Source organism: Pelecanus crispus, chromosome 2 (genome assembly GCF_030463565.1).
Source record: "Pelecanus crispus isolate bPelCri1 chromosome 2, bPelCri1.pri, whole genome shotgun sequence".
NCBI classification, from domain to species: Eukaryota; Metazoa; Chordata; class Aves; order Pelecaniformes; family Pelecanidae; genus Pelecanus; species Pelecanus crispus.
Genome location: NC_134644.1, coordinates 63,876,776 through 63,900,991, shown reverse-complemented (window position 1 = coordinate 63,900,991; position 24,216 = coordinate 63,876,776). Strand labels below are relative to the sequence as shown.

General features: G+C 38.4%; 1 protein-coding gene across 1 annotated transcript in view; it reads right to left on the bottom strand.

The window, feature by feature from the left end:
* Positions 1 to 24,216, bottom strand: part of ADCY1 (adenylate cyclase 1) — a 153,348-nt gene that overhangs the window by 11,412 nt on the left and 117,720 nt on the right. Inside the window, exons 8-14 of the mRNA XM_075705746.1 lie at positions 23,735 to 23,890; positions 19,800 to 19,994; positions 18,244 to 18,341; positions 15,702 to 15,786; positions 10,559 to 10,648; positions 7,400 to 7,656; positions 6,652 to 6,778 (exon numbers count right to left, since the gene is read on the bottom strand). Of these exons, the coding sequence (XP_075561861.1) occupies positions 6,652 to 6,778; positions 7,400 to 7,656; positions 10,559 to 10,648; positions 15,702 to 15,786; positions 18,244 to 18,341; positions 19,800 to 19,994; positions 23,735 to 23,890 (1,008 nt within the window). The remainder of the gene's footprint in view (positions 1 to 6,651; positions 6,779 to 7,399; positions 7,657 to 10,558; positions 10,649 to 15,701; positions 15,787 to 18,243; positions 18,342 to 19,799; positions 19,995 to 23,734; positions 23,891 to 24,216) is intronic.

Sequence of the window (24,216 nt, the reverse complement as noted above, 5' to 3'; positions counted from 1 at the left end):
CAGACCCTTGTGACCTTGGTCATGTTGCTGGACTTCTGTCCAGCCTTTGATGCATAGAAATAAAAGACAATTCTAATACACCCAGATAAAATAAATGAGAGACGACACTAGCCTGTTGGTTTTCTGGTTGTTCCCTTCTGACAGAACTTTAAGGCATGTGATGGCTTTTCTCCTCCTTTCTGTCTCCCCTCAATATGGTCATGAAACTACTGGGAGAGAAATGACAGTGACACTACTGTGTGTGCAGGTATGGGTGTGACAATGTTCACAATGATGGGACCACAGCCATGATTAAGAGGCTGAGAACTGAGCTCTTGAGTGAATAGCTAGTGGCTCAAAACAAACCACCAAAGTCATGACTGAAGGGGTGGCAGAATCCTCTAAGAGCAGGGAAAGGCATCGAGGATGTCACCATTGCTAAGAAACACAGCAGAATGCTACATTTCCAACGCACCTAGCAAGCACCTCCTCCCCTCTTTGGATGCAAAACTTTTAACTACAGTTTTGATTCTGAGAAGGTTCAGTTGCCAGAAATGAGATGAAAGCCATTAAGGCCACGGAAGGCCCTTGAATAATACCATGGTGGGTAATGGTAGCAATCCCTAAATAGAGACAAATTATGCAAACAGCGGAATGAAAGGAATGTAGGTGAAGTGCTCTTAGCTTTTTGTGCCCTGGCCTATTTCAGGTCAGGCACTTCCTAGCCAACAGGGAGAGCGGAGTGCACTCTCTCCCTGTGGTTCAGGGACACATTTGCACTGGCAATGCCTATGTGGCGCAATGCAGTGCCATGAAGAATAAGATGCATTAGCTCTGCCTGACCTAGCCCCAGATCTAGAAGCAGAATGTTCATGGAATTAGCGTAGCACTCCTTCTGAGCTACTTAGTTGTGTTGAAAAGCAAGGTATATTAGCTTAGACCACACACTGGGTTAATACTGCTATATTGTTGCTGGTACCCTAGCTGGAGTCTCTGCATGGACTGCTCTGACACCATCCAGATATACCAAATGTCTAACATCCTCCCTTTATTAAAGTGATCTTTTAGGAATTTGAACTGAAGTGTACCTTCTCTGCTACTACTGCATAGAGTTTGAGTATCCATCCTTTCAACTAACAAGTGATAGGACGAGAGGAAATGGCCTCAAGTTGCATGAAGGGAAGTTTACATTGGATATCAGGAAAAATTTCTTCACCAAAAGGGTTGTTAAGCACTGGAACAGGCTGCCTGGGGAAATGGTTGAGTCCCCATCCCTGGAGGTATTTAAAAGACGTGTAGATGTGGCACTTAGGTATATGGTTTAGTGATGGACTTGGTAGTGTTAGGTTAATGGTTGAACTCAATGAACTTGAAGGTCTTTTCCAACCTAAATGCTTCTATCATTCTGTGATTCTCTTACCCTGCACTGCCTAAGACAGCTCTCATATATGCAACTCCTCATGAGCTGCCTGGGGAAAGAGGAAAGATGTCCTTGTGCCTCTTGCAAGGGAACATAAGGAGTGAAGATGAGGTAAAGACAGGCTTGGTCACATTCACCAGTGAGGACTCTCAAACTGTCCCATCACACGACTCTATGGGGAGTGAAGTAAACCAATTACTGATATTTTCTGGACCTTTTTCCAGCTTCCTGTTTTCTGCTCTTCAGGGGATTGCAAAGAAAACTCTTTCCTCCTTGTGACTCATGAACTCCTAGTGCCTACTCTTTGAGCAGCTGAGATAAAAGGATGTGTAGGCATCACCCTTTCCCAGGCAAAACAGACACTGAGAAAGGAGAAGAAATACTTGGGGCTGGGGAAAGAGGATTAAAATAGCACAGGTCACAGGTATTTTCATTTCTGGTGGAAATATTATCCAGACAGCTAAATAGCATCCAAACTTTCATCTATTTGCCCCTATTCCTATTGGTTAATTAAGGAAAGCTGCCAGCATGATATTTATGCAATAGCTGCTGGCTCAAAAAACAAGGCAGATTATTGTGAAAATAAACAAGACAGACAATACATAGGCATGAACAACGTAATTCTTCACATTCTGCTTTTTACTTACACCTGTTTGGTATTTGTGGCAGCTAGGCCATTTTGCAGAACTTAACTGTATTTGCAAAGCTGCAGTTTTAAAAGCAGGCTTTGTTTTTGCTTCAGACTCGGTGACAAAATTTAAAATGTTCTTTGGTACTGTGGCTTTTGACATCAATGTAATTAACAGCTATTTAATTTTACAAAGTTGCACAGCATCCCACAGTTTTTACAATGCTCGTAACTGGTTACACATCCTCTGTTCAGGAAGTGGTCTGAGCTGTTGTATCACCTGAACTATCAGGTGACTGTTTAATAAGCATAAAAATGGTGTAGCAATGTTACTGACTGAAGAGTTACCACATGAAAATTCACTGTTTCAGGATACAGCTAAAAAGAAGCTGGGCACCGGTGCCACAGAAACATCATCTTTGTACCTGAAGGTGGCACTAAAACCACAGGGAAGAGACCCATCATGCTACTTCAACAGGGACAGAAGTAAACCAATTACTGATATTTTCTGGACCTTTTTCCAGCTTCCTGTTTTCTGCTCTTCAGGGGATTGCAAAGAAAACTCTTTCCTCCTTGTGACTCATGAACTCCTAGTGCCTACTCTTTGAGCAGCTGAGATAAAAGGATGTGTAGGCATCACCCTTTCCCAGGCAAAACAGACACTGAGAAGGGAGAAGAAACCATTAACCTTCCAAGAGGAAGTGCAAGTACACCTGGCAAGTCTTGCTTCCCGACTGTAAAATACGTATTTCTTACAAGTGTCACAGATTAGAAAAGACACCTGAATGATATTCTAGTATTCCCTAAAGAATGCAACAATCAGTCATATCATTGTATTATTCTTCTTTTCCTCCCCTGACAAATCCTGGGTGAGTGAGCAACTCCCATTTTTTTGGCAGTTTTAGCTTCTTCATAAATGTATTGCTTGTATTTATTTGTCCTTTTTTTTCTCAGTTTTGTTGAATAATTTGCATAAGCAAAAGTGGTTAGCAGTCACAAATAAGTAAAATGTACCTATATTTGCTATTCACAGTTATTGTCATATGAGGCACACAGAGTTACTCAACAATGTTATGTAGAAAATTAAATTCTTCTCCCACTGCCTGTTTAAAAAAAACCCAACAGATATTTTCCGGAAATACTGTGATATACAGAAAGGTTAAATTTGGCACAGGAAAAAACCTAGCAAAATCAACACGAACTTGTAACACCATTGACGTGTGAACAGTAAGTACAAATACAAATGTTTCATCAACTTATAATCAATCAGAATAATCTATTTTTTCCCACATAATGTACATAAATCGTACTGTATTATCTCTGTTCTGGTTACGTAACCTAGATGCATGAAAATTAGATTAACTTTTCTTGAAACTGTATCATTTTTCTAAATTTGTCTTTCTTGTTTGAAATCTGCTTTTCCTCAAAACACATTTTCTTCCTGATGTGGCAGACAAAATCTAAGGAAATGGGTTTTCCTCAGACCTTAGCATAGACCACTGAGCATCTATCTATATATTCTTATTAATAATTGTATTAATTGCAGGATATGTTCAGTGTTTAAAATATCATTTAGTTAGTACTAGATTGTTGTTCATGATGAAGTAAATGAAAATATCTATGAAATCCTTTTTATTGCAACTTATGCCACAAGTGTTTTATTCATATCAGAACATTTTTACAGGATTAGCCCCACAATGAGCTTTACTGAAAGTATGCAAACAAAGTGTTTATAACTTCCAGAATAGCCCTTGAGTCTGAAATTCTCCCAGTTGTAAGCCAACAACTGAGAAGCTTCCTAAAAATACATGTTGTACCATGTTGGCACATCTTTCACACAGCAGCAGCTGGCTACCGGGAGATGTGAGTCTCCAACTCCAGCAGTGGTTCATGCAATTCAGTGTTTGCACAAAGAACCAGCACACTCTGTAAAACAGAAGAAAATCTCCAAGAAAGTCCCTGTGCACTAAGTCAATGGTCTTTCTAAAACATCTGCTACCAAGAATGTAACCAAGTTAAGCCAACATGGTTCAATGGTAAGTCGTATTGCGTCTGTAGAGAAACATTACCAAGAATGTTATTTAACCACATACAGGGCTCCTGCAGTCCCACATCTAGAGAAAACTGTCACTCAGGAAGATGACTTTTACCCTGTCTCCTCTTAAAGTTTGTTAAACAATTAGTAGCTTGGGGTTTGCTAACTATTCAATGGCAGTTTTAACATACAGATATTTCCAACCAACGGTCTTCCCAGAGCTGTTAACACTCAGATTTTTACTATGCCAAAGAGCCTCATAAATAAAAAGATAATGTTTTTTTTACTTATATATTTGAATAGGTAAGCACCATAAGCACTTCTGTAACATCCATCACGATGGTACTTCTGCATGTTGTTAATTAGCCCTTGTATTCAATATAATTTACAACTAATACACAGAGTGGAAACCAGGACAACATTTCTTACAACATGTTACCCACTATTATTTACTGTACAGAGAATAGATCTTCCACGTGGAATCGAGAACAACAAGGGTATATGCCCAGATCATCAAAGAGGCCAAGCATCTACCCAGCATACTGATTTCAAAGTATGGTACTTATGTTGATCCCTAATTTCTGAATTTTCTACCTCCAATGATTTTTTTTCCTTTCTGATCATTATCATGCAAATCTCACAGACAAGATGGTACCATGTAAGTACCTGATTTGCAATTGAAAAGATCTGAAAATGGCATTTGATCTTCTCAGATGGAAAGCACTTTTTGAAATGGTACCTGAAGATGCCGCTGGACATTACTGAAATTTGATAGGCATCCACATGTCTTTACTCCCCTTATTGTCCTTTGAAGTAAGTGCACAATGGTTTTAACAATAGTGGTAGATGGCTAGGTAATTTCTGTAAAACCTGGCCCCAAGAAAACAGAAAATGTTTATATTTCTTCCTTTACTATTGTCCAGTTCTGGTCTTTCAGCAGGCAAGCATCCCATTAGTTCCCTGTACTTGAACTTTTAAAACTAATTGATTGCTAATTAAAAGCCAACTTAAAACTAAGTATCTTTAAGCAGTACATTCCTTAGGGATGCACAATTCACTGTGCAAATCATAGTAGCTGGAATGATGAAAAGCATTTAAGATGCTGGAACTCACTCTTGACCTGTTGAAAGGCCACAGGATAGCAAAACAGTATCTTCCTGCTTGCTACTCTATTTCATGGCTAGGAATAACCTACAGAAGGTCTTGTATTCATGGATCATATGGCACTCACATACTTCCACCATCTGCCAGTCTATATAAAGATAGCCACTACACAGCTAGTCATGTGTTCATGTGTTTCTCTGAGTTTCAAAATCAGGGGATTTTTTTTTTTTCCACCTGAAAAATATATTTGGCACCACAGTATGTGGAAACTATTATCAGTTTGTCCAAAACAAACTTCTGAGGCTGACAGGCACAGCGCCTATCAATACTGCAGGTCATAGGACAAAAATTAAATGAAGTGATCACGCGTTGTTGACTCAGTTAAACAGCACAGAGTCCACAGAAATTATAGAACAAGATAAACTTAAATCATAAAGGAGGTGGACATGTTCTTGGACATCAAGACAAATAATCCCAACAGAGCTTAACTGTTAGGTTGAAAAACTTTAAGAGTGCAAGATAATAGAGCTAAGTCATTCCTGATTTCTCCATTCTAGGTAACACAGTAGAGTCAGGGATGTGTTTAACCCATGTGTTCCAGTCTTGATCTTACATGCAAAAGCAAGCACTGCAACAATTTATACAGTCCTCTTAACAACACAGTTAACAGGGTGTAGGTGAGAACAGGATGTGACCTCTGTGAACTACAAGAGTGTAAGAGTATAAGATTTATCAGAAAGCCAACTTCCAAATTCCACCAAAACAAACTTACATCTTCTTCAACTTTCTCCTTCCCTCAGGGGCCAGTGTGAAACACTTTGGGGGGTGGGGAATAGGACTGCTGAGAGGTGTGAAAGGAGGTAGACATTTCCTGATTCCCCTGCTTATGGCTAATATAATTTCTATAGGTTTTGCTGTGATTATGATAGTTAGGACATACATTTCCAAAAAAAAGGCCATGTACTTGCTATCTAAATAAATTTCTGATCTTCCTTTGGGAAAGAGTTCCATAGTTTCATTGCATGATACAGGTGTAAGTATTTCCTTTTACCAGTTTTGTTTGCTTCTTTTAAGTTTACCTGAACATCAACTTATTTTCACACCTTTTTGTATTATAATATGAAAAAAACCCATGGATTTAGTTTCTTTATCTCAAGTTTATATTGCTACCAGTCAATTTCCCATGTTTGAAATTTTCTCTATTCATAATGCACCTTAGATATAAATATATTACTTCATCAATGATGTACTGTTATGGAACAACTACAAACAGACAAACCAAAAATTACTTCTCCAGAGCAAATGAATTTTATAGGTCTGTGGAAAGAAAGCTCTAATAATTTTTCTCTGTAAACCCCAACAGACATGAACACTTTTGAAACTTAGTCCAAATAACTTGTTCTGAAAGTATGCGCAAGCCAATTCAGAAAGTCAGGTTATCATTTTGTGTGCATGGATACTAGAAAGAAAAGTCCTATGACTTACCTGCACAGCCCAGAGGTAGTCCAGACGCAGCTTCAAGTCCACCTGTCTGGAATGCAGTGCCAAAGCACAAGAAAATAGCAAAATGGCTAGTATTGGTTCATAGCCACGCATATAAAAGGAGCCACCCCTTAAAAATAAAAGGAAAGGAAATGGGTTATTCCAGGTTTTCTAATACCTAACACTGCATATTTTTAATATCAGATCTTTAGAACATGTGGGTACCCCCTAATCACTAGCCTTTTCTGAAGAGGCTCATATGGACAGGGAGATGGGTGACAGTAAATCTGATCATTGCATCACACCAACATTCAACTTCTTGAGGATTTTATGATAAGCATTATTGCAATGTGTGTGCATGCTTTTAATTAGGAAATATAAAAACACTTAAAAGTTCAAAAGCTTAAATGAAATTGGAATTGGTGGAGGGCTGCTGAAATATGGAAGTGAAATTTTTAATAGTGTTCTATTTCATATTATAATTAAAGTGCAGTGTGTTCAGCTGAGGTATGTTAGTATAAAACTACAGAATAATAGGGTAACACTTGCTAGTTCCCAAAACCTGATCTCCTGTTGATGGATGTTACTAGATCCTGCAATTGCTGGGGAGAGGATGGCTTAAGTATTTCTTATGCTCTACTGAGTATATAGCCCTAAGCAGTACTGAATGCTAGAGGACAATTCACAGATGAGTAGTCAATGTTGTGACTATACACAAATACCCATTGCTTTGACTTTCCAAGATACCTACCCCACTGCTTTTCTGTAGCCACTGAGTTCCAGAATAACTATGTACAAAATTGTAACAAAAAGCAGGAGAATCATTTTTGGCAAGGAAGATACACGTAGAAATATTGCCAAGGTGAGAGTCCCCACTACACAGGAAAGGAAAGCATAGTGGGCTGTGTCACATGGAAGTTCATTCATTGTTTTATTTGTTCCACCAGGAGAAATGATAACTATTGAACTACTGGAATTGGTATTCCAAACCCAAGGCATACAGCCAACCTAGAAAAGACAGGAGAGGTGAGAAAGGGAGAAAGTTAAATATAAAATAAACAGGAATGCAGCTGCTATGGGGGCTGACTGTAGTTCGTTTCTAATTGTGAAAATACGGCTGTGGAGTTCCCACCCAGCTTGCTGCTCTAATAAAATCTCTCTCCTTTTCCAGTAACAGTTTACTCAATTTTGGGTGGGAGACACTCCTTGTTCATTAGATGCCAGTAAGGCCAACCAATTAAAGTCTGGGCTTAGTTGAATAGTTTCCCTCTCAGTGCTCAAAACCAAGAGGTTCTCAGGCCAACATATTCCTGCAAAATTAAGGAACTTCAGTGAACATTTTATGTGGCCATGCAGGTGAGAAAGGTTCTTGCACAGAGCACAGAAGGAAATGTGTTTGGTTTATTGACTATGTAAATTGTATCAATTTCAATTAATCAAATATAAAATAAATCATATTTTAATCTTTGATTGAAAAGCTAAACATGAATATCTTTTGTCCACTTCAAAGCTACTTCTGCTATCACATATGATTTAAATACAAGGCCTCATCTTTACGTATCCCTGCCATGTCAGTTATCCAAGGAGTTCCACTTCCTCCCTAGACTGGGAAATATAAAAAATGTTTTCGTGAATTTCCTATGGGAAATTTGAGGAAATTTAACCTGCTTCTTCCAAAGGCAATGCCATGTGCACATCTCAGAGTTGTTACCCAAGGAAGGGAGGAATTTCTGGCAAACAGTGCAAGTCCCTACAGCTCCAGTTTTAATTGCGCTCCAACCTTCACCCCTTAAGAAGGGAGAGGGTAAGAGTTAGCATAAAAGGGGAGAGTGGGATGGTAGTGTGAAATTGATTTTAACAGGCACTGCCACATAAGCCCTGCCCTGTACTTAAGCTTCTCTTTTGAAGTGTGTTACTAGACCTTTTTATTTCATCCTAACCACAGATAATGAAATTTTATAGCATGCTGTAAAATAACTGACAACCTGAAAGGTGATTAAGCAATATATTTTACAGGGGGTTGTAGTCATTTAAAAAGATGAAACATAACAGATAAAATGTGAGTTAAACTCATAATGGCTAACATTATGAAATGAGATGAGAAAGAGTGAAGTGAAAAATCCGTTTAATGTGATTTTGTTCAACAGCCTTAAAAATGCTGATCATACTAAACTCATCCAAAAACATAAGCATGCATGAGGGCTTCATAAATGATGTGCAATCCATCCAGGAAAACACTATCTGCTCTACAACTAAAGAGTGAAACCTCAACACCTAGCTCCTCTGCTAGCTGAGAATTCTAGAGGCATTACTTTGCAGGAACTAATAATTTCTATTGATTAAACATTTTTCCTAAGCATTTCAATGGTTACAGGCTATTTTTACTTTGATAAAGGATAAAGTTATATTTGTGACCTATTCTAGGTTGTAACTGAATAATCGCTGCCTTGTTGGAGGCCAGAACTTCTGTATTCTAATCTGCCTTCTTTCACCGATGTTCAGTGTTGCCTTAGGCCTTATGATGTCTGTTTCACATTTTCATCATCATTAAGTGACAACAATGGTGCTTGTTTCATTTGGTCAAAGTAAGTGTCAGATCTGCAGGGGATGATCCACAAAGGTTCCAGCTGTCATAATATTCATCTCAGTCCCAAAGTCAGATACACAGAACTTGCTGAGATGCTAGCTAGCCTGGAGGTGCTGCACATCTCTATGCATTTTGGGCTTATATGCACATTAAGAACCACATATATATCTCTGTGCTGTTAGGGCTGTTTGTTACTCACACAGCTGATGTTCAGGAATTCCCAGAAATGTCTGAACATCAGTAATTCTTGGTACCTCTCAGGACATTGGAATTCACAGACAAGGGATCCTCTGCCCATTCAGTTAATGGGGATCAGCTTGGTAGATGTTCTCAGGGCAGGTCCAGGGACGAGTGAATACACAAAATACAAAATAAGGCTTGGCGTCTCAGTTAGCACTGTGAATTGCTCATGAAATCAGTGTCTTCCTGTTGGCCAGAACTCATTGCCTAAATCCCAGAGAGAGGCACGATTTGAGACATCTGCCTTCTCAGCATTTCCAGTTGTGTTTAGTGTGCTATTTTTGTGTGGATTCTTTCCTTTGGGTACCCTAACATGTTTAATTCATTAGCATTAGCAGCCAAAATGCTGAAATTGAATGCTAGGAATTTGACAAGGCAACTACATGCCAAATAATCAGGTGGAAGTTTAAATCCCATTTGACATTCAAGTCCACCATGTAGAACTAGCTGCTAATCTACAGTAAAAAAAGCTCAATTTTCAGAAGTATTGAGCAAGTTCACTTCATACAAGAGAAGCTTCCTAGACATTAGATGCGAATGGATCATGTAAGTAGCACAGTGCAAGCACCTCTTCTCGTTATGCAATACTGTCCATATTTTAAGACCTCATTATCTTTTCTGATCTGTCTGGACTAACAGTATCCCCATTATTATACAGAAATACGTTCTGTAAGTTGCCACATAGAAATAAGTAATGTTTGACACCATGCCTTGTCTCTCACAAAATATTAGCCAATGAACTAGTAAGCAAGTTGAACATTTAGAAACAGTTTTCTCATAAAGCACACTACATCAGCAGACTATGTGATACTAAGGTTTGATATAAAAATTTCTACAGGAGTTGACTAGGTATTATCTGTGTAATTTGCTAATAGCTTTGCCATTCCTAATTCAACACCCTGACTCAGGGCAGTGAAAGTCCAAATTATACCAAAGGGCTTTAATTTGGAAGAAACATGTTCTGCAAGTATGATTAATAAAAAGAGTAGGAATGCATGAATACGGTATGTGTTTAATGGATCCGTAGCAGGTTGTTCTTCAAACAGAATGCTAAATTATTCTATACTTGACTTAAATACTCACCACACATCCTTGAGCCACGGAGTATATTAAGATCACAATAAAAATACACAAAATGGTACGAATTTGTATTGTCAGGCACCCTGGAAAACACTAAGGAAGAAAAACAAAGATTTATAGATAAAGGTTTAAAAGTACTTTTTAGAGTGGGGTGGTTATTTTTTAGTAGTGAATAAGGGATATGGAATTGCCTGCACTGCAAATTATGAAACAAGCATGCAGTTATTATTGTGTACATGTGTTTTAATAGTAATTGCATTTTTGGGGGTAATAAATGTGAAATTATTATTACTATACATTATTTCTCACTATAATTAAAACTCTGAAAGGTTAGTAGGATATCTGCTCATAATGCAAATAATAAATTAGGATGGCATTTGATTTTATTCCCATGAGGAAAATACCCAAAGCATCTTTTGCCTTGCACATTATCAGCTACTAATAGTGATCCAAGAGAACATACTGTGGTAGCATAGAATTTTGGAGTGGTATTTGTGTCTTCTGCTGTAATAATCACATTAAATGCCAGGGTAGCTTTAATTATCAGGACTCATTAAAAATATTGAATTTGTCAGAGCAGAAAAGAACAAAAATGTTTGAGCAGAAGAGAACAAAAATGTTTGGTGGAATGGACTCCTGTGAATCTCTTGCTCATCTCCATTTTTATTCTGATTCCATCACTGTGAAGTGTGAAGTGCTTGCTGCTGTGAGCATATATGAAGCCAGTGACAGAAGGTGAGAGAGGAAGGATAAGTCTGTCAGGCTCTAGTACTTGTGCTTGTTCCAGTCATACAGATCTACTCTAGTTTCAGGGAAAGCTGCTTTCCTTCTTTTCCCATGGCATTAAGAATGTTTGGGGCATCTATTATCTACTGGATCAATGATACATCTTTCAGACCACATGTCCTGGTTTTGGCTGGGATAGAGTTAATTTTCTTCCTAGTAGCAGGCACAGTGCTGTGTTTTCGATTTAGTAGGAGAAGAATGTTGATAACACACTAATGTTTTTAGTTGTTGCTAAGTACTGCTCATGCTAGTCAAGGACTTTTCAGCTTCCCATGCTCTGCCAGGTACACAAGAAACTGGGAGGGGGCACAGCCAGGATAGTTGATCCAAACTGACCAAAGGGCTATTCCATACCATATGATGTCATGCTCAGTATATAAACTGGGGGGGGTTGGCCAGGGAGGAGCGATCGCTGCTCGGGAAACTGTCTGGGTATCGGTCAGTGGGTGGTGAGCAATTGCATTGTGCATCACTTGCTTTGTATATTGTTATTATTATTATCATTATTATATTGTTGTTATTATTATTTTACTTTATTTTATTTCAATTATTAAACTGTTCTTATCTCAACCCAGGAGTGTTTCTCACTCTTACTCCTCCGATTCTCTCCCCCATCCCATCGGGGTAGGGGGAGTGAGCGAGCGGCTGTGTGGTGCTTAGTTGCTGGCTGGGGCTAAACCACGACACCACAGGACTTCTTCCGGTGACTTCAAGGGGCAAGAATCAATGCCAGGAAATGATCATATTTAAAGGGGGAACAATCCTTTTTTCCTTTAAAAGGAGCAGGCTCAGACTTTTCAAGGCTGGTTTTGAGTTAAGATCAAATGGAACAAGCAAACACGTAATTTTTGGACAAAAGTCACCAGTCCTGAAGAAAAGCTGTTCACTTCATGGGTGTCATCAACATCAAAAGCATAGCTTCCAGCAGGCAGCAAAGTAGCCATAGAGAGGGGCTTCTGTGGCCTTGGCACAATAGATATCATGTATTGAAACTCCTCCCTTTCCTTTCACATCTGCAGAGACATTTTCCCCGTATGTGTGACCATGAATTAAAAGTTTGAGATAGTTATAGGGGAATTAACTTCATCTGGGCTGTGAAACATGAGAATACAGCAATTACAGAAAAAATTTCAAAAAATGTGTGATCTGCAAATACATTCTGGCTTCAGTATGGATTAAGTCCATGTAAATATAGATGGGGAACAACCAACGTAATATCAATAGTAGATTTATATAAGCATATTATGGACCTGAGTTAATTGGCTACACCAGAAACCAGTTTAACTATTAGTCATCATCAATAACATATATTGGGATACCCAAGGTATATCACCTTTAATAAAACAGTGAGCATATTGTAGAACAAAACCCTCAAATTGTAAGAATCTCACATTGAAAAGCTGTGTCTCAAGGGAGGGGATATAGCAGTGTCGAAAATTACAGTATGAAAAAAAAGAGATAGACTACTTCTGCATTTATTTATCATTATCATACAGTTCAGGTTGGAAGGGACCTCAAGGGGCCCAAAAGTACCGTCTGCCTTGACCCCCAGGGCCATTTCTGCAGAGCTGGTCAGTCCCCAGCCTGTGTCATTGCAGGGGGTTCTTGCTTCTCAGGGCCTGGACTTTGCGTTTATCCATACCATATTTCATAAGATTCCTGTTGGCCCATTCTGCCAACCTATCTAGGTCCCCCTCAACGGTCATCCTGCCAGTGTGTTGGCTGTTACCCTGAAATTGGAGTCACCTGAAAACTTGACATGAGTATACTCCATGTCCTTCTCCAGGTCATTGATAAAAATGTTTAACGGGACAGGTCCCAGGATAAACTCCTGTGGTACTCCACTTATTCCAGGCAGTGTACGACCATAAACTGCTATGCTCTGAGTATAATCATCCAGACGGTTTTTCACCCATCAAGTTGTCCACCCAACTAGATCAAAATCCTATGAACACAAGAGGTGGAACTTGTGTGTTTTTATCCATAGAAATAAAATACAAAACAATAATTTTGTTTGATGGAAATATATATATTCCATTAATTCAGTTTGCAACCAAATAAGCTATCTACTGCTTGTTAAAGAGAGAATCCCCATAGTTCAAAGACAATGGTGCATGGTTAATAGTGACAAAGCAAAATGTAGATTTGAAGACAATATGTCCTGACACTTTGCACCGACTTTTTTTTTGTGTGTGGTACATATATGTTCTAAATGTTGACATGCTAGGCTATTGGGTGAAAAAGGAAAATAAACCTTTAAAAGGTAAGGTATGAGACATGTCTAATTAAAACTCTGACTGACATTTAACAGATTTATACTTCCGACTTTTGGTCATTCTAAGATTGCATCTGCTGTTTTATGACAGCATAGCATTTTGGGTTTCATTTTCTTTGTTTTCTTTTATTTGTGGAATTTTTATTAACTAAATAAGTACTGTCAGATCCCCAAAATGCTAGGTGACTGGTACAGTAAAACCTTATGAGGAGCGGCTGAGGGAACTGGGATTGTTTAGCCTGGAGAAGAGGAGGCTGAGGGGAGACCTTATTGCTCTCTACAACTACCTGGAAGGAGGTTGTAGTGAGGTGGGTGTTGGGCTCTTCTCCCAAGTAGTTAGCGATAGGATGAGACGAAATGACCTCAAACTGCGTCAGGGGAAGTTTAGATTGGGTATTAGGAAAAATTTCTTCACAGAAAGGGTAGTCAAGCATTGGAACAGGCTGCCCAGAGAGGTGGTGGAGTCACCATCCCTGGAAGTGTTCAAAAAACAGGCAGATGTGACACTTTGGGACATGGTTTAGTGGGCATGGTGGTGTTGGACTGATGATCTTAGAGATCCTTTCCAACCTTAATGATTCCTAGTTTTTACTTTCATTAAAAATAATGCAGCCATCAAACCAGGAAACATGAAATTATTACTCTACCCTTAATTGGTTTAGTGGTGGACTTGGTAATGTTAGGTTAATGGTTGGACTGGATGTTGTTAAAGGTCTTTTCCAACCTATACGATTCTATGATTATTAGAGTGGTCTTATGAGTGAAGCATTTGGTGCTAAAGCATGGAGAACTTGAGTCACTTGTCCAGTGTAAAATAGCAAATAATGCCAGAAGACTGACTAAAATAGGGGAATGACCGGTTTACAGTTCTATAGCCATTATACATTACATATTCATTATCTTTTATTTATTATATAGGAAAAATTTTCACCACAAAATTTCAAACTGCAATATTCTGAGTTTTTATATTTCTTTATTTTTCTAATACTGGATTTAATCCTGTAAGGTACTGAATCTCTAGAGTAACCTGGAAAAACTGAAATTCTGTTGACTGCCAAAACAGCTGGAACAATCCTTAAGTTTGCACGAGCCCCAGGGAAATGGCATAAAGAGGAGCAATTTCCTACAAACTTCACCTGTGTTTCTACCGTCCGTAGCCAGAACAACAGATGATAAACTACTGTGCCTTTATGAAACAAGAGATCATCAAAATTACTCCCAAATAATTGTGTAAGTTTATAAATAAAGATCTGCTGTGTACCAGATACTCTGCTAATATACTACTTATGTTTCCATGAAAATAATTACTTTCCTCCTGCCAAAGGGCATTTTTTCTTAACTAAAAATTAGTGTCTGCTAATCAACAAAGCTGACTAACTGTGTAGGTGTTTTCTCCTGATATTTGTCTGAAAAGACTGAATTTAGATTAAGCCACTTTCTTTCATCAGAAAATTAGTCTGTAGATGCTTTATTCTGATCTGGGAGACCTAGTTCTCTCCCACAACAACCAAATGCCCTTCTGCATCACTACTGTTGTGGAAATGTAATGCAGGACAATTAATCATTACTAAAGGTTTTGAAAAGGCCAAGGGTTGCATGTGCAAAACATTGTGCTTGACCATCAAAACAGCTGCAGCTTTGGCAGGAAAAGTTTTGAAAACAGAGGGGAAGTTAGCAGGACTTTACACCCAGATACCAGTCAGAATGAAAGGGAGAACCAGTGTGCTCCATAGTCAGAAAGGAGAAAAAGTCATGTTAAAGCAGCTGTTTATCTGAACACGGGAATGATTCAGTAGCTAGTGGTAGGTATTCAGGGAAGAAGTAGCAAAAAAGACAAAAAGCACAGCATTAATGGCACTGAATGCTACACTGCTGTAATGATTATTCATGTAAAAAGTCTACTTTCAGGTGAACCATCTTCGTTTTTGAAGTGCCTAATACATTATTTAGCAATGAACTTGAAAAGCACATAGATTTCAGACTCTATGAATCTGTGAAGCATGCACTGATGGCTTCATATTCCAAAGGACAAACAAAGCATAGCCACCAAAAGTAAGAATAGTCATAAAATCTTAAATCACTTACTTGTACTCGTGTGACATGTAGGTACATAATACAAGCCACTAGGAAGCATATGCAGAACACCAGGAGAACAAGAACTACGGTACTCCTAGAATCAAAAGACAATAGAAGTAAAGCAATACAGCTCAGTAGCAGATGAGAACAAACAGCACAGGGGTCCTTCTGAAATGGTATGTTGGATGAATGGTGGAGGATCTCCCCCTCACCCATGCTGTAATACTAGCCATCACAGAGGAAATTTCACAGTGAAATGCACTGCTCTCAAGAATGAGAAATCAGTAAATGCTGTTGTATATGGTGCCCACTCTGACCTCAGCAAGATCAAAGCATCTAGAAAATTCTACTGTATGGTGTGTCAGGAGAAACACTTTCTAATTGTAGGCTAATGCAGAATATTCAGTGCGATGACTCTTATAAGTGGTGTGTGTAACCCAATTACTTGGCTTTGGCAGCTGTGTGACAGTTACCAGATGCATTTCCCTTCTAATCTCTCCTCAAAGATTCAGAAATCAGAGGTCAACTCAGTCACTTATCAAGTCAAATAAAATCAGACCAGACTGTGATCCCTTGTTCTAAAGAAACAGAGCAACTCCCTCATAAGGGCTTTTAGTGGCTATGCTGCATGTGTGCCTCCATAATTGGACAGCTTAGGTTGACAGGAACATAGCCTTACTTTCACCAACTCCATCTGGGGATATAAAATATGTCTTTAGACGAGACGCTGTTTTTCTCAGATGATCATAGGAATTGGGAGAATGTCATGCCCACTGCTTTCTGAGTACTTACGCAGAAACTAGCTTTCTTGCAATGTTTTCTTTCCTCTAGATTCTGAACCTCCTCCTTGGAATATTGTGATACATGTCAAACACCATTATTATCACTTCTCTCATTATAGTAACAGATTACACTTCTTGTCTTGGCTTTTGCATTCTCCTGTCATACTTAACAACTGCTTTAGCAATCTAAAGAGCAACTGAAAGCTCCAAGTTCTGTGGATAGGGGAAATTTTCCAATACTGCCAAAGTTTTAGTCTACCTCATGGTTGCATCTGTGTCACAGCAGCGAAGAGCCCAAGAAGACTAGTAATTTGGTTGTATGAAGCTACCACCAACAGACACTGAAAGAGGGAACTTAAGACCATTCAGTGCGTGGCTTCTCTAACCCAGTGATGAAACAGTGCATCTTCATGGCCTTCAGTGGTCACGTTCTGCTAGAGCTTGTGTGTCTGTCAGATCAGACCTTAAACTGAATCTCTGTCCAGCTGTTTTTTAAACGACAGTACTTTTTGGAAAGGTTACCAACTACCATACCATATGATTACTGGAAATTCATTCTAGCTTCAACTACACTAATACTCTTTGTCTCTCCTTGTTCTAAATTGCCATATACTGCAGCTGGGCTTTACTTCAGAAGTAGGTGAAAAACTTCTTAACTATGCTCCAATTAGTCAACAGAGGTCATTAGTCTGGAAATTAGATGATTTTTGCAAGTGACTTTGAATTCTTCAGATGAAAGGTATTATATAACAAATTTACATGACGATGATTATTATTAAAGTAAAAAAGGTCTTTCTCAAACTTTCAATTAGAAATAATAGAATAGAGGAGTAAGTATTATTCTGACTGGGGATTTGTGAATAGAAAAGACCAGAATTCAAAACGGGATTTTCAAAGCATTTATCCTGTGGCCAGTCCTATTCCCATTGAAATCCTAATAATTAGTAAAGGTGAGTGAAGCTTATTTTGTATGTTTTGATATTCTCATCTGAAAAAGGTTATTACTAATCATTTTTATACCTTGAACACAATTGTATCTACTTATTAGAACCCCTAGATTTGAAAGTGAAGTCTAATTATTTTTTTATTTAGTAAACATTCACATAGAATTGACAAAATCTGAAGTAATCACTAAACTATATCACTCAACAATAGACATCAGACACTCCACAAATACATCATGAGTATTTGGTTATGTCTGCTTTAGTGTAGCCAAGGTCTGACTGCAACTCATGTGGGAATGGCCAAACTACACACTAGGCAGTTTGCGTAGTGATAGGATCGATACCAAAAACCTCAATTCAGGCTATAAATTTAGGTTGAAAAGCTGATTGGATACTTCAGCACTTAGTTCCTGTTAAGCTCTGTATAGTTGTATCTATGTTGCTATCAATACCTGAAGTACCTCATCGAAGGCCAGCACAAATACATTTAGAAAAGCTGCAGTAACACCTTTGTTTGTAATGCTTTAAATAAATTTAGCAGATTTCAGTGTTTTTGTCTTCTAAGTGCATCCTTCTACAAAAGAAAAAAAATAGAGAGAGAGAACAGGGAAGAAATTGTTTTAAATAAGATAGCAAAATGTGTCTCCTTTGGACAAGTGGAAGCAATAACAGTTAGACTGCGGGTATACCAACAGAGAATCTCCTGTTTGAGAAGATACTGACTGGCGTGACGATTCCCATTCCAAAGACATTAATGTTTTAACCTGTGCAGGATGCTTGAAGATGTTCCTCTTCAAATTATAATGGCAAAAGACAGAAACTTACTGTGGTATTATTAGAAGGTAGACAAGGCCAAATAAGGCAGCTAGAATTAGTGAGAGAACTACAGCACTGGTGAAGTACTCATCCTGAAGCTGGTGGTACTGTTAAAGAAAGGAAGAAATGAAGACAGTGAGCATTTTATACACACCCAGCCACCCACACTTGTCCATTCTCAGTAAGAAAGAACTATAGCCTAAAATAAAACAAGCCCCTACCCATTCTACAAATATACAAATAATCATTGCCTAATTCACATGAAAAAAAAGATGAGCCAAGTCTACACAACATTTTCCTTGACAACCTTCTGTTTCAGCTGCTCCTGTTGGCCTAGCTGTTTAGCTTTCACCCTGTAACTAGTCAAATCTGGGTTAGGCTCAGACATAAGTTTATCTTTCAGAGAAAAAGGATTCAGCCATTTTGAACCAGGAGGAGGTGGCACTCCCTCCTCTCCACTTATTCGTCCCCAGAAAAGGCCAAAACCACCTTGGTGCTGCCTTCAAAGGGTCCTGTTATCTCAGCTGCTCAGGACAGGACACTAATGGGTGGGCTGGAGGCAGCTGCTAATGAGAGACATGGGCTCAGTTTTGAGCAGTTACTGTCCCTGATTCCACTAAGCCACAGTCCTGACAACAGAACACTTTTCAGGGGTGGAAACGCATGAGTGTTTTCTCAGAAAGATCCAAATTTCAATCTCATTTACACCAAAAGACTTTCTTATTTTGAAATAAAACAATTACAATTAAATAATAAATCACTGTGGAAACTTGAAATCAAAGTTAATGCTCAAGACTTTAAAAAAAATTGAGTCCAATGTGGCACACAACCTTCTGACTTGAAACAGTAGTGATATGAAATCTCAGACTATGAAGTGACTTACAGTGGAAAAATAAATGCTGCTACCAAACGAATGCAAAATCATATCACTTTTGCTTTTTCAAACACATTAAACCAAAGGCTTTTGGTTTTTTTCGATTAAAACAATTTGTATTTACAAACCGAACCCATACAAGTTAGCAACAAACAGCTCTACTTCGTTAGTTTATATGCATGCTTCTAAGTCTGGAGTAAGTCCACTGCTTTCAGCGCAGTCACACTGGCATAATATCACAACCTTGCCCAGAGATTTAAGATTTTTTTATATTTTCCAGGATTGATGGGATCAATACTTATCAGGCTACATATGCAGAGGGAAGCATCCTCCTGTCATTAATGCTTCTCAAGAGCAGATGAGTTAGTAGGCAGCCACATTGCCACAAGACAAACAGGTGACACAGGTCAGGCAGTTTGGAGAAGCAAAAGGAAGGCCAAAACATAGGTTGTGTAACTTTGTGGGGGAGGATCTTGATGAGTAGAAAGGTACTGATCTTTTTTTTTTAATCCCCCTCCAAGTGCTTCCATAGAAGGTGGAGATAATGTCTCCCTCTTAACTGAGAGACAGTCCAGAGGATTATTTAAAGATAGTGAGTAGAATTTAAATATTGTCTAAAAACAAATAAAAAAACAATGCTAGTTGGCTCATGGTCAGTGAAATCAGTAAAAATAATTTTAAAATCCCTTACTTTATTTTCACGCTCAATTTGCTTATACTTCAGGGTAATGAAGTTCAAGTCAGCCATCTCAGACTCAGTTTGCCGGGCCTCTATCAAACGGCTGATGTATCTGTTTACTCGAGTTCCTGGAGTGTTGTATACAACATTGGTAGAAAAAGAGGAACGATTCCTGAGTTTTTCAGAGGCTGTCCTTAATGCTCTCCTCTGTAGCACAGATGAAGAAAGAAGCATAGATTTTATTAACATTGAAATTTTTCATTGCTGTTCATATTGTCTCAAGTTCACAGCCAGGATGAGGAATTCATTAAGCAGAGCAACTACAGAAGACAGAGATCTTATCTCCCTGTGATTGCTATATTTTAAAAACTCCTTAGCTGAAATCCCAATCTCATTAAAATCAATGAGAAACTCCCCACTGCATTCCAGGATTTCAAACCTCATCTGCAGAAATTCTTATCACATACTGCCCTGACACTTCTCTGCCACTGAGGAAACAATCAGTTTGATCCCAATCAGTGTGACTTTACCTAGAAAAATAATTAGAATTTTTTTCTTGATGGAAGACACGGATCCCTGGACATGTTGAAGACAAGATAACCAGGCTCTTCATGATACAAGAAAAGTCCTACTGTCCAAGACTGTCTAGGTAACAATATATATTTTGAAAAGATAATTTTCCTTAACCTCTTGCACAATACCATATGTGACTTCAGATGGTCTGAAATCTCAAGTGTTCCTATCTTTAACTCACCCAAGTGGCTCTCTTGTTAAGACCTCTTGGGTATGCCTTAAGTGCACTTGCAGATCCAGATGGAGCAGTCCAATAAATTACCAGAGCTAACCTGTGCCTCAATGGGGTTAATTCCTCCATGGCTGAGATAGCACAACTGGCAAGATGATCGCTCATAGTCCTTTTCAGTGCAAAAGGTTTATCACAGAGTGTATCTGAAAGGGATTTTGGACAGTCTGGCTCACTTTTCAGAGAGCCTGGAGAAGATGGTGAGCAGCATCTCAGCCACACTGGTGCTACACTTCAGTTGCGGGCACTGTAATCTAAACCATTATAGCTAGATCTGTACTAGTATGACTGCCCATGCCCCAGCACACTGAAAGGATTGGGGCCTTCACAAAATATTCTTGTAGATGTGGCGTTTTTTAAACACAGAGTGAGAAAGATTTAGGCCAATCTTGTAAAACAAAAAAGAGTCACCTAATGGTTAGCACACTAAGCAGGAAGAGACATCAACTGAATATAATCTTCACCTCAAAAGGGGTCAAGCCTTACTTCCCAGAAGAGTTTTGACAACCAAGCTCAGGCAAGTTGTACTATTTTTATACAGTTAAAAGAATACTTTTTCATCTAACATCTGCAGAGTTCAGGAAGACAATTTGAAACATTTTGAAATGACAAATCTGCTCAGGGATAAGGACAACGTTGGCTCACGATATAATCAGTAGACTGTGTCAGCAAGCTGTTACAAAAGCACACAAAATTTCTCTCTTCAGAGCAGTTGGTACTTAAGAGCCCAAGCTTTAAAGGCTGTACAACAAAATTTCCTTTTAAACCAGATGGTGAAAAGAGGTGGTGATTGCTATTTAAGTAATTCTGCAGGAATGGCAGTTTCCTGTCTTGTTCCACAAGAAGTAGTTCTCATGAGATCCTCATCAGTGAACAAACAGTGGACTACAGCAGTCCATTAGCTTACATAGTAGATGTTGTATGTATATTACACCTGAATACTTATGAATGCTGGGAAGGGTTAACTGCTGACTGATACCTTAGTTTTCTGATTGTAAAGAAGAATGGACCTTAGCAAAGATAAAATAACTTTCCAAGTCCTGTTTTGCTGGCTTTATATGTAGAGACCAGGTTATACCAGCATCAAACAATTGTGAGGCTACTTGAAACATTTTTCTTCAAACTATCAGATCCCATTACTTGTTAAGTTGTCTGTGGTGTAAGAACTAATTGTTTCAACATGAAAAATAATCTTGTGGACATACATGGATTAGAGCTTTCAAATCCGATCTTCTGGGTTCTGTTAGCCATAACAGAAGCCTTAAATTGCCAGCCAAACAACTATTCTAAATGTTTCTAAACAGAGATAAAGTTGTTCTCTTGCAGAAGACATTTGACCCACAGATTTGTAGGGAAACTGAGTGCTTTTAGGAATATTGTCAGGAATATACAATTTTGCTCTTCATAAAGATAAACAACAATTATTTAGCACATGTATTGCCTACGGTGCAGCATCTCTGGGGATTTTTTTATAATCCAAATTTAAGCCTATAACATAATAATAGGGGTGAGCAAAACCATTTTTTAAGAAAAAGAAAATGTTTCTTTGTTATAAAATCTGGAATGATGGTAGAAAATGGGAGTTATTCTGATATGTGGAATAAATTATATTATCTGTTCTGCCTTTTTGAAATAGGGTTAAAGTTAGTGTGCTTAAGCAAAATTATTTTCACTAGGTCTCTTATTTTTATCTCTGTTATTATTTCACACAGTAGATTTACATTATGTCTTACATGCGATCAAGAGCCAGTATTTATAATTCTCAGAAATTAAATAAATAAATGCATGCTACAGTAATGGGCTGGCTTCAAAGCCTTTTGGCCATAGCTTCTTTTACATGATTTGAGGACTGATACCTCTGAAGAAACCCTGCATTGCAACACAGTGTATTTATATTAGAAGTCATATATCATGCTCCACAATAAATGTTACATATTAGGTACAAAAGCTCAGAACAGCTGGTTCAGTTAAAGATAGCATTGTAGAACTTCACTGCAAGTGTTCTGACATGAGAAAATTTTCATCTGATCCCCAGCAAACCCATACCAGGACTTGCTGCGTATACTACCGTATTTATACATACATATACACAAGACACATTGTAAAGCATTGTAAAGTATTGTAAAGGAATGTGTGGGTTACTTTTTTTAAATACCCAAAGAACAGTACTAATTCACAGTTGGAAGGCCTTGTACATGGCCAATTTCAAAGTAAAATCTGGAGTTTCTGAAAGTCATCGCCGAAACTGTGTTTTAAAGGAACTAACAGACTTTTCTCCTCTTTTTCCACAGAAGAAACACAAGCACATATAAAATCCAAAATATAAACGAATGCTTTCTGAAAGTAAGATTTAGACTGAATCATCAATAAATGTACATTATTTAAAAAAAAAAAAAAAAGGTGGAGCAATCAGTCAAGATTACTGATTCCAATGCACACATGGACCAGCCGGGTTAGCTCAGCTGGTTAGAGCATGGTGCTAACGCCCTGCTTTGGAGCACTGGTGGAGTGACCTATGTAATATTGCCACCTGCTGGCAAAGAAAATGGAATGAGCAACTCTTCAAGTTTTTCCTCCATAAATTTCTGGGTAGATCCACACACAGAAAAGGAAGTAAACCAGGCTACTACTATGTAAAGCAAATTTGAGTTATGGCATTACAAACCATTCAAGAAAGCAGTATTAGGGACTTTTGTATTTAGGATTTGTATTAGGGACTAAGAGGTCTTTTTGGCTAATCAGTTGCCTTTCGTTTTTTAGAGAACCACCTAGAGATACAAAATTATTCTGTTATTTTGCATCTGCTGCCATCAGCTGCAGACTGTGATGGACTCATCATGCAAAAGAACAACTCTTGGTAATTGCGGAGAAAGCCTCAGAAACTCTAACTCCTGTGAAGGAAGCCCTTAATAGAAGCCACATAGGCCACCTGTGCTGGCTTGTTCAAGAGGAGCTCCAAATTTGAGGCCTGTTATAATTAAGTTTTGTCTTTACTGTGAGAAGGTGGTGGCCATTAGATAGCTCTAGCTCCAGCAGGAACACCAGAAACTCCTCTATCAGTTGGTTAGGTCACCCCATATGTTCTCAGAGCAGGCCTGCTTTATGTGGCTCTGGAACCGATGCCCAAAGAGCCCACATGGATTACCTTATCATCATCTTCACACGTCATAACATTGGAGAAAGGGATCTCCGCTTTGAACATCTTACGACAGTGCATGAGCTGAACAAGCAGGTAGCAGACTGTCTTGAACTTCATTCTTTTGGCAGGCTTAATGTCTGAGAGAATTAGTCCAGGAAATATCTGTTGGTCGGAAAAATAATATTTATAACTGTGTCATTGCATTCGCATGTGGACATACATACCTGCAGACATTTACACCATCTAGTGGTCAGAACAAAGCAATATTCTAATCAAGAAGCAATGCATTTTGATAAACATATGTATATGATATGATAAACATATGCATCATCATGCATATGAAGATTACTTCATCTTTTCTTAACCTGAGAATCTATTGAACAGACAGTATTTAAACACATACTTAACATTTTAGGAACTGTTTTCTACATAGAAATGTAGACTATAAAAAAAGCATATTAATGACAAACTCGTAAAAGAGGCAATAT